This window comes from Sorex fumeus, unplaced genomic scaffold, assembly GCF_029834395.1.
Source record: "Sorex fumeus unplaced genomic scaffold, SorFum_2.1 ptg000013l, whole genome shotgun sequence".
Lineage (NCBI taxonomy): Eukaryota > Metazoa > Chordata > Mammalia > Eulipotyphla > Soricidae > Sorex > Sorex fumeus.
Window position 1 is genome coordinate 12,016,877 of NW_026606070.1, and position 11,053 is coordinate 12,027,929.

Genomic DNA, 11,053 nt, shown 5'->3' on the forward strand with positions numbered 1-11,053 from the left:
TATTTCCTCAACACACACACACACACACACACACACACACACACACACACACACACACTTTGCTATGGCAAAAACCATCTTGGCAAACAAATAAACTTTACTTATCTCAGTCTTTATGCAATGAGAAAGTCAAACTGGATAATGAGAGATTCCTTAGAGCTCTAAAATCCTAGTAAGTCATTCAGCACTTTCATCTCTCAGACAAGATTCGTTGTCTGAGTGAAATAAGAAGTATTTTGCTAGGATAAGTGGATGTATAACATGACACAAACTTACTTGACTTTAAAGAGATTATAATTTGTTGGCAGGATGCCACGTGCCAATAACTACATGCATTTAGTGTACATGCAAAACAAAGGAGATGGAACAATGACAAAACAAACAAATTAGTTAAAAGGCAACAGAGCGGAGGCTACCTCGTCTGAAAGGCAAGGATGTTAAAGGATGTTAAGCTAGTGGAGAAGAGGAACTCAGAAAAGAGCAGCTACTTTCTTTCTTTCTTTCTTTCTTTCTTTCTTTCTTTCTTTCTTTCTTTCTTTCTTTCTTTCTTTCTTTCTTTCTGCATCACACACAGCGATGTGCAGGGGTTACTCCTGGCTCTGCACTCAGGAATTCCTCCTGGCTATGCTTGGGGGACCATATGGGATGCCAGGGATTAAACCCGGTTCAGCTGCGTGCAAGGCAAATGCCCTACCCATTTACTCTATCTTCAACCCCAAGAGCAGTTACTTTAAAATGTCAATAATAAGCTGATTTAGCTTGGCATTGGTATTTACAAATAAAAAAGAAAGTTGATTTGGAGATAAATTAAGTCAACCACCTTCAAATTTTGGGGAAGTGCTCAAAAATGCATTTCAAATTGAATAAAGGGATGGTGACTGAAGAACTGATTAGCGAAGTCTCCAATGCAGAAGGAACAGCCAAGAGAATCTGATCTTGATGACAAGCTAAATTGGAGAGCATGGAGGCCTCAAGAAGGTTAGAAAAGTGTTCAATCAAGACAGATGGCTGTGGAAAAGCCAGAAATAAGGATGTCTCAATGTGGTCACCCCGACATCCTGTACCAAATGCATTATTTCCTCATCTAAAGATTGTTTGCATTTCTAGCGTTTCTTTTTCTTTTTTCTTTTTTTTTTCTTTTCTTTGAGGGGGGGGTGTCACACCCGGCAATGCTCAGGGGTTATTCCTGGCTCTGCACTCAGGAATCACTCCTGGCGATGCTTGGGGGACCATATGGGATGCTGGGAATCGAACCGGGGTCGGCCACATGCAAGGCAAACGCCCTACCCGCTGTGCTATCATACCCACTGTGCTATCGCTCCAGCCCCTCTATAGCGTTGAGCAATCACACAGCTCAATTTTTTTCCCAAATGTCAGGCTGGTTGGATTTTTGTTTTATTTTATTGTCTATTCTTCCAGTTCAGTCCAGTCCATGCTGAATTAATTTTGCTGTTTTTGAGTCCCAGCAGTGCTCAGAGCTTACTCCTGGCTCTCTGCTCAGGAGGCAGCCTCATGCCAGCCACTTTCCCACTGTACTGTCTCTCGGACCCCCATGTCAGCGTGATTGGAATATTTCAGGGGTGAGAAATACTTTCTTTTTTCTTTTAATGCTAAGTGCCATGTGGGCATTATACCATCAGGGGTGGGCCATATAATACAGACAGATGAGCAGTGGGTAGTCAACAAGAAGCATATGTCTTTCCCATCATGAACTAGGGCCAGACCACATGACTTCTGTAGATCTTCTATAACCTAGGCTCTAGACATCCCCCACCCCGAGGTGATTCTCTCTACAGAATCATAATGAGTCCTCAGGATCGGCTCACTAGGGCTTGCAGAACCCAGGGAAAAGAAAGACTCCAAATGAAAAAATACGAAGGGTGACAGTCAAAAAGGAGACTGAGACATATGTTTGAGGGCACCCCTGACTTTGCAAAGCAAACACACCCTCTGTTCAGGATGGGGAGATGGGGAGGGACAGGTGAGTGAGCTGAGCCCTGGTAGGCTAGGCCTTAAGGAAGGCTGTGATTGGGTTGGTAGGAGGGAGATGTTGGTGTGAGAAGTGGAAGAGGGAGTTTCAGAGAAAGAGAGGTGATGAGACCGAAAAGGATGGTTTGGAAGACGGAACAAACAAAATTTAAACAGGTGATGGCACAGAAATTGCTGTTGGAGCAGATATTTCAGAGGACAGAAATCAAGAATACGCTTGGAAAGTCAATGATGCAAGAGAACTAAGGCACTCAGGCAATGGTTTCCCTGAAATTTAGAAACCTGCATATGAAATGCACAAAAAGATATCTCTCCGAGGGAAATGCCATTGAGATACTTAGTAGAACTGTCAAGAGGCCTCTCTTTTAGACACTTGGAATGTTAAAGAAGTTGCTTGAATAGAAGGCATACTTATATGATGGACCCTTACAGTACTAAGCTTTACTATCATAATTTTTCTGCACTAAATTACATATATAAAGATCAGTCATATATTTTCCCCAAGAAAATAGCTTTAGAATGTAGATAAAACTAAAATGCTTGATAGGCAATAGTGACCAAATGGGCTAGTATGTTAAATGCATGAACTTTGGGGCACCAGGATGTCTATGTTTTATTTCTAAATTAATTAAAATTAATTCAGTAAAATTTACTATTAATTAAATTAATTTAAATCACTTACTATTAGAGTTTCAGCAAGATACTCAAATTCTGTCTCACATTTCTCATGTCTAAAACTGACATGAGAAGTTGAAGCAATAGCATAGCGGGTAAGGCATTTGCCTTGCACGCGGCTGACCCGGGTTCGATTCCCAGCATCCCATATGGTCCCCTGAGCACCGCCAGGAGTAATTCCTGAGTACAGAGCCAGGAGTAACCCCTGTGCATTGCCGGGTGTGACCCAAAAAGCCAATAAATAAATAACACAAAATAAAATTAAATTAAATAAAAAATAAGTAAAATTGACATGAGGGTCCACAGAGTCACTGAAGGTGCTTGTCAACACCACGTGGACTCCCAAGATCACTAATGGTCCTCCAAGCACCACCCAGAGTAAGTGCTAAGCCCCTCATATATGGCCTCAAAACAAACAAAAAAAGGAAAATCACAAAAAACAATTTTAATTGACATGACAATATCACCTTCCTCATGAAGTTAAGGAACTAAAGCAAGTTAACAGGTGATAGAGCTTCCATATGACCCAGCAATACCACTTCTAGGAATATATCCCAAAGGCGAAAAAAAAAAACACAGTAGAAATGACTTCTGCACCTGTATGTTCATTGCAGTACTATTCACAATAGCCAGAATCTGGAAACTACCCGAGTGCTCGAGAACAGATGACTAAACCAAAGTTAAAGAAACTTTGGTACATCTACACAATGGAATAGTATGCAGCTGTTAGGAAAGATGAAGTCATGAAATGTGTTTATAAGTGGATGGTCATGGAGAGTAACATGCTAAGTGAAATGAGTCAGAGAGGGACAGACATAGAATGATTGCACTCATTTGTAGAATGTGAAATAACATAATATGAGACTGACACCAAAGGACAGTAGAGACAAGGACCAATAATATTGCTCCATAGTTCAAAGCCTGCCTCAGAAGCTGGGGGAGAAGGCAGCTGGAATAGAGTAGGGATCACTAAGAAAATGAAGGTTGGAGGGATCGTTTGGGATGGGAGATGTATGCTAAAAGTAGATAAAGGACCAAATGTATAGCTACTTCTCAGTATCTATATTGCAAACCATAATGCCCAAAAGTAGAGAGAGAATATGAGAGAAATTGTCTGCCATAGAGGCAGGGGGAGGGTTGGGCTGGGGGGAGGGGATACTGGGAACATTGGTGGTGGAAGATGTGCACTGGTGGAAGGGTGGGTGTTTGTTCATTGTATGACTGAAAGTCAAACATGAAAGCTTTGTAATTATCTCATGGTGATTCAATAAAAACAAACAAACAAAAAAAACAGGTGATCGCAAGGAATAGAGTTTGGCACAAGGTAAACACAGGTAGGTTGTTGTTGTTATTGTTATTCTGATTTATGAACCCTGGGGGCAGGTGATTCCTTGTGGGTGGAGCTGGTTTCTCAGCCACAAAACTGAATGAGTCAGAACTAAATCGTGCTGCCAACTTCCTGCACTATTGAATTACTTGAAGTTCCACATACAATCACTATTAAAAGTTCCCCTTCCCTTTTGAAGTTCACAGATTACAGAGGTTCTTTCCTCAGCCCCACCTTTCTTTCACAAGGACATTAAGTCCCAAAGGACTGATTGAAAATCTTGTCTTTGATGGCCACCTTTTGCAGCTGCTTTTTCCCTGTTTATTCTGCTGCCTCATTGAATCTAAAGAAAAATGATACTTCACTCATTATATTGTCATCCATACCTGACCACTAATAACGGCTTTGTACAAGTGTACGTGCTTTTCATATGTATACCCTACTTTTCCCCTTCAGTGGGGGGAGGGGGTCACCTTACATTGGAGAAATTGTGAATGTTTGGTTAACAATGTGTGAACTCACGTGTATCTTTTAATTGTCCTCAAAAGAAGATTTGGGGCATGCATATTCAACCATTAAATTTCATTTTATACTCATTTCTGGTACTGATGCAGGCAGGTAGGTTAGAGAGCACCTCCCCTGCCCATCCCCCTCCTCCCTGCGTCCTCCCCTCCCTGCACACATCATGATGTCAGTAAAATATCTGGAGGTAATAAAGTCACCAGTCCTAAGTCTTGTGGACACTGAAAGCAAGACCTGAGAAGGCCTTTTCCAGCAGCTGACCCTGAGGAGACTGGGCCCCTCCCTACAGAAAGGGCCTGAAGGGAATTACTGGAGAACACTCAATTCCTTCCTTTAATCTGATTAAAACTCAGCTAGCCCAGACCAGAGAAGACTGGACCTATCCTCTGAGAGAAGAGCCAGCAGGACCAAAGGTCAAGAAAACGAGTTTCCAAGGCTGCACCCAATTCTACCCACCTAGCCACAACCCTAGCAACGGACTCTTACCTAGGCAGAAGCCCCATGAGGAGTCAGGTTGGAAAATCCCTATAAAAGCCACCTTGAACAAAGGAAGGGTTCACATAAACTGCCCAAGCCCATGTGTTGCTTGTGTCCACGTGGCTGAGCACATGTGGTGCCCGAGCACATGTGTCACCTACATCTCCCTTCTTGAGATGTGGACTTTCATGCTTTCCTGTCTAATGCTGGGATATGTGTAGGGGCTCTCTCTGCCTTTGGAGAAGCTCGGGTTCTCTCTTGAGCACCTGACTTTCCACTCTCTCCCACTTTCTCTTCCTCCTCCCCTTCAAAACCTCCAAATAAAATCTGTTTCACTGCACTGCTTGTCTACTTCTGAAATTCCTTTCTACAAGGTGAGACAAGAACCCAGTAACCCTGGGTCCTGGGTGGCAGAGGCAGATGGGGAGAAAGTAACCATCTTTCTCCTCCCCGCTTCACATAAGCCACCCGTGGGGCCTACCAACATCAGCACTAACTTAAATTTTATAGATTTTGATCAATGTTCAAACAACTTGAACATATATATTCAATACATATTCTCCCCCTAAAAAGGAAATATTCTGATCCCTGGGAATTGTGAATATAGTTTTTGTGGAAAAGGGGAAGTGAATTTGCATGTGTCGTCCGCATCTCCCTTCTTGAGATGTGGACTTTCATGCTTTCCTTAAAAGTCAAGAGGGAGGCAGAGGATAGAGGGGACTCAGCCTGCTGTGACTGACTTTCAAGACGACAGAAGAGGTTGTAGGAAGCCTCAAGGAACTGAAAAAGGGAAGGAAACGGATTTTCCTTTAGAGTTTCAATGGGTCCTGACCCATTGAAAGGCCACAGTAGGGTCCACAATGGGGTTGACATCCAGTATGATCTATGTTAGACTTCTGACCACTAGGTAAAATGTATGTGATTTAAAATGTGATGTTTTAAATCACAATCACTGTCACTGTCACTGTCCTCCTGTTGTTCATCGATTTGCTTGAGCGGGTCCAGTAACGTCTCCATTGTGAGACTTTGTTGTTACTGTGTTTGGCATATCGAAAACGTCACGGGGAGCTTGCCAGGCTTTGCCGTGCAGGCGAGATACTCTCGATAGCTTGCCAGGCTCTCTGAGAGGGGTGGAAGAATCGAACTCGGGTCAGCAAATGCCCTATCCACTGTGCTATTGTTCCAGCCCTAAATCACAATGCTTGCAGCAATTTGATACAACAGCAGTGGGAAACAAATATACGCTCCAACTCAAGAGATCTTGCCGCAGGGCATCCTTGCTACCTCTTTCCTCACTTAAATTGTTCACTGTGCTCCTTTGTCATGGCTTTGACAAGTTTGACAGAAATTTGATGAGCATCTATTCTGTGCTGGACACTGGCAAGATCCTGAAGATGCAAAATGACTAAGATGTAGGCCGTGCTCTTTCATTTACTTAATAAATATTTGTCTTCCTGGGATCTGAACTAGATGAAGTAAAAATGAAAAGAACGTAGCCCTACCCTAAGGAGGCTAATAGGATTCAAAGAAAATAATCGGTATAAGTTTTTAAAAAGTATGAGGCATGATAAGAAGTTTATGTTCTGGGGGTAAAGGTAAAGGTAAAGGCCCTCCCGTTGATCGTCGATTTGCTCGAGCGGGCCCAGTAACGTCTCCATTGGAGACTTTGTTGTTACTGTGTCTGGCATATCGAATACTCTCGGTAGCTTGCCGGGCTCTCCGAGAGGGGCGGAGGAATCGAACTCGGGTCGGCCATGTTGGCCGCTTGTAAGGCAAACGCCCTACCGCTGTGCTATCGCTCCAGCCCATGTTCTGGGGGTATAGGAGAAAAATAGCCTTATCTGGTTTAGCGAAATAAAAAAAATTTTAGAAAGGAAGAAATGGAGTTTGGATGAATACGAGTTTTCCACACAGACAAGATGAAGAGAAATATTTGAAAGCTTCGAAGCAGTGTGACTGATGCAAATGAAGGACAGTTTTTTTTTTCAATTTTAATTCATTTTAGTTACTTTTTTTATTCTTTTTGGGTCACACCTGGCGATGCACAGGGGTTACTCCTGGCTCTGCACTCAGGAGTTACTCCTGGTGGTGCTCAGGGGACCATATGGGATGCTGGGAATTGGACCCGGGTTGGCCACGTGCAAGGCAAACACCCTACCTGCTGTGCTATCTCTCCAGCCCCCATTTTAGTTACTTTTAATTGAAATGGAAATAGTCACATGTGTGTCTGGTGGCCATCAAAGAGATGGTATTGGATTATACAGTTTAAAGGAAGGCAATTGCTTTCTTGTTCTCCTTTTTCTTTTCCTTGCTGACTGGGAAGCAAATTTTGTGACAAATTATCTTGGATCATGCACACAGGACATCAGTCCAGATATAGATGAATGAAGAGACTTGGGCCCTTGTACCACGTGGCCATTTTTCAGCCTGATTGTTATTTGAGGGAACTATAAACTCCATTACGTAAGCTATTGTTTTTTTGGAATCTTTGTGTGCAGTAGTCTAATCTATGTCTTAGTGCAAATGTCTTCCAGAGTAATGAAAAACTATAGGGGCTGGAGCAATAGCACAGCGGGTAGGGTGTTTGCCTTGCACATGGCCGACCTGGGTTCAATTCCCACATCCCATATGGCCCCCTGAGCACCACCAGGAGTAACCCCTGTGCATCGCCAGGTGTGACCCAAAAAAGCAAAAAAATAAAATAAAATAATGAAAAACTATAGCCATAATCCTAGCTTCTAATTTTTGGGAGCTCCTCCTGTGTGTCTGGCCCTTGCTAAATGCTCTTAAATGCCTGGTTCTTATTTATTCCCCTCATATTTGGATTTGGGTGATAATAATATAGATAATATTATATATAATATGCAATGACTATGTATAATATTATAGTCAATTATAGATAAAATTGAATCTCAGTGGAATGCTTATTAGTGGGACGATTAAGTCTGTATGATAGCAAACTGTATTCTAATATATGGAGACAGAATATCTTATCATTAGCAACCAGGCAAATTGAATATACAACTAGAGATAACATATATTTTGACTATACATTGCCACTTGTCTACCCAGCACCATTTTCTGCTGTATTTCTCCAATTTGTTCAAGTAGTGGGTAGAGATTTCTTGACATCAAGAAAAGTAGGTCCCCATTGTCAAACTCAGGAGAGAAGTCTTGACTGGTCAGAACTAATCATCATAGTCCTATTCCCTAATATCATTCTGTTTGGCCAGTAACTGATCTAGGGATAGATATATGACAGAATTCTTGTGAATAAGTTGTAAGCAAAAGTCTGGGAGGGAGGGTACCTTATTCTAAACAAAAACATCAAAATTAGGGCCAGAGCCTGTGCACAGAGGGTAGGGCTCTTCTTGCCTTACAGGTAGACAACCTAGGTTTGATCCCTCATACTCCATATGGTCTCCTGAGCTCCACCAGGAGTGATCCCTGAGTGCAGAGCCAGGACTACCCCCTAAGCACCTCCAGGTGTGGTCCAAAAATCAAAACCACAGTCAATCCAAAAAAAAAAAAAGCCTAAGCTATATCCAGAATAAAGCTGCCAGAAATATGGAATCCACCACAGTCCTGAAGGCAAAAGCCAATGTCATAAGAATAACAGACTGGAGAGAGAAATGCCATCCTTGATGATGTTATTGAACTGTTGCTCCTTGCCTGGATAACCTCTCTCCAGACTACAAGCAATATTAGAAAAATGAGCGCCCATGTAATGCACCCAATATAAATCAAGTTTCCACTTATAACTGGCAGAATTTCTAAGGCACACATAGCTTTTGTTTTCTTAGGAAATATAAACACACATAGCACCCAATCCCATCCTTTATGCTCTGAGCTGATTTCTGGCAACCAGTTCCTGTGAGAATTATTTCAATCTCTCTTAAAACACACATTGGAAGGATATGAAAACCAAACTTATACAAAGAAAAGGAGAAATGCATATTTATCACTTTCACTCTCAAACTAAAACAGTCTCTCCATAATTATAAATGTTTTTTGAGGAATGCATATGTGTGAAAAGTAATCATGTTCAGCTGCAAACTTGTGTTATGATTGTGAGATTTTTAAAGGAATGTCTATAATATCTCTGACTCTATGTGATTTAAAATAAATGCAGATACAGCCAATCTAATGCTTAAAAAATTTACTCAGTGGAAATACCTACCCATAGAAAAAAAGAATAGAGATGGGTTATAGGATGAATAAGATTTTAGGCTGACTTAAATACATAGGCAGAAATAGTATTTTGCCCTCTACCACACTGAAAAATTCCTGACTTCTCTTGAGTGTGCAAAAACAGTAATAAATAATATTTATGCACTCAATTTTCCAAACTACAGATTCTAAAATAGTTCGGAATGCTAAATATTTCCAGTTGGAAAGGGGAAAAGAAGAGTTATTTCCTAACCATTTGCTAAATAACAGACTATATATTTATACATGCTGCCATCTCAGCTATGTTTCTAATCTTTAATCTGATTTAAAACTGAAATGAACCCGTGGACGCTGTTTTTATACTATTTCATTCACAAAAAGAGATTATCCATCACACAGGCGCATTTTCCCATGGATTTCACAGAATAAATGAACCAGACACATTTTTCTTCCTTTTCAAGGTAAGAAACAGGAAAGAAAACAATATTTGGGGAAACCTCAGTCTCATTTCTGCCCTTTTTAAAACAGAAGTGACAAAAGCCGCAAAGTTGAAAAAGTAACTGCAATAAAGCAAGAATGGAAAGAGAAACATACCTTCGAGATGATTAATGGTTCTCCATGCTCCAGACCACCTTTCAAAGTAAAACCCCAGGGGGCTCCTCCCTGCAGGAATGCTTCCAAATAAATGTATCTTCCTGGGGGGGTCCTGTTAGGGTTTAGTGTGGCACTAGTCTCATCCAAGTTCTCTGTGGTCCTCATCATGCCAAACACATGATCCTTCGAGTTAAATTGTAAATGCTTGAAGCCTGTTCAGGAAAACCAGCCACACCATCCTTCATGACCGTACCGTCCAAAAGGGAGATGTTGAGAAAGGATTTCCTTCAGCCGTGAAGCTGTTTTTCTCAGCTTAATTCCAAGATGCTGAACCAAAAGGATTGTTCACTTAGGCAGTTCTGAAAATCAGTTCTCCTCCTGAAATTCCGAATTCTCACAGAAGCTCCTTAATGGTACATGTCTCCATAAGGTCGGAAAAAGCTTCTTTCAACCTCATGTCCCTCTTACAGATTGCTTTTATCTCACACAGACACACAGACACACAGACACACACACACACAGACACACACACAACACACACACACACACACACACACACACACACACACACACCAAAACTTTTTCGGTATACTTTACAGAGGAAAATGTTAAGTCTTAAAAATATCTAAGAAAAATGCAAAACCCAAAAGAAAACCTCAGATTTTTTTTTTTGATTATCAACCCTTTCTTCCTAGCTCAGGGAGATTTACCATTACAATAGCCTCCCAGCTCCCCAGAAGTAGCTTTGTAAGAAAGAAAGCACTTACTATGCTCCTGCTGGCTTCAGAATTTTCTAACTTGTCCCAAAGAGATAGCCTTTTAGCTTGTTTTACAGCAATAAGTTCAGTGTGACTTGCGCGCACATACACACACACACACACACACACAAAGAGAGAGAGAGAGAGAGAGAGAGAGAGAGAGAGCTTTTGCAAATGTAGAGGAAAATGAAAAACAAAAAGCACAGTTAAATGAATCCTCAGTGGCGAGAATATCCAGAAGGCTGCTCCGTCCTTTCTTTGGTGTTTTCAATGATCCTTCACCGTTGCTGCCAAAGCAGCCGCTTGTCTCGTAAGGAAGTGAGAGGAGAATGGATTAAGGCAAATAGAGACACCACAACTTTCCTGCACAGTAAGCGCTGCTCTGCAGAATCCAGTTCCGCACGAAGACCCGACCAATCAAAACAGTCCTACAGTTGATAAATGGTGGAGAGTTTAAAATGCCATACAGATGGCTAATTACCACGGAGTAAGAAAATAGTTGATAGAATGCCCCACCTTGTACCAATTAAAGCAGAATCCC

At 41.6% G+C, this 11,053-nt stretch overlaps 1 protein-coding gene across 3 annotated transcripts in view; it reads right to left on the minus strand.

Annotated features, from left to right (window-relative positions):
- Positions 1-10,816, minus strand: part of SHROOM3 (shroom family member 3) — a 341,326-nt gene extending 330,510 nt beyond the window's left edge. Inside the window, exons 1-2 of one of the 3 annotated variants that reach the window (XM_056111150.1) lie at positions 10,522-10,816; positions 9,755-10,160 (exon numbers count right to left, since the gene is read on the minus strand). In XM_056111150.1, the coding sequence (XP_055967125.1) occupies positions 9,755-9,922 (168 nt within the window). In that variant the 5' untranslated portion in view covers positions 9,923-10,160; positions 10,522-10,816. Of the gene's footprint in view, positions 1-9,754; positions 10,270-10,521 lie in introns of those variants that run through there. The other 2 variants (XM_056111152.1, XM_056111149.1) reach the window with 2 other exon arrangements.
- Positions 10,817-11,053: the final 237 nt, after the last annotated feature.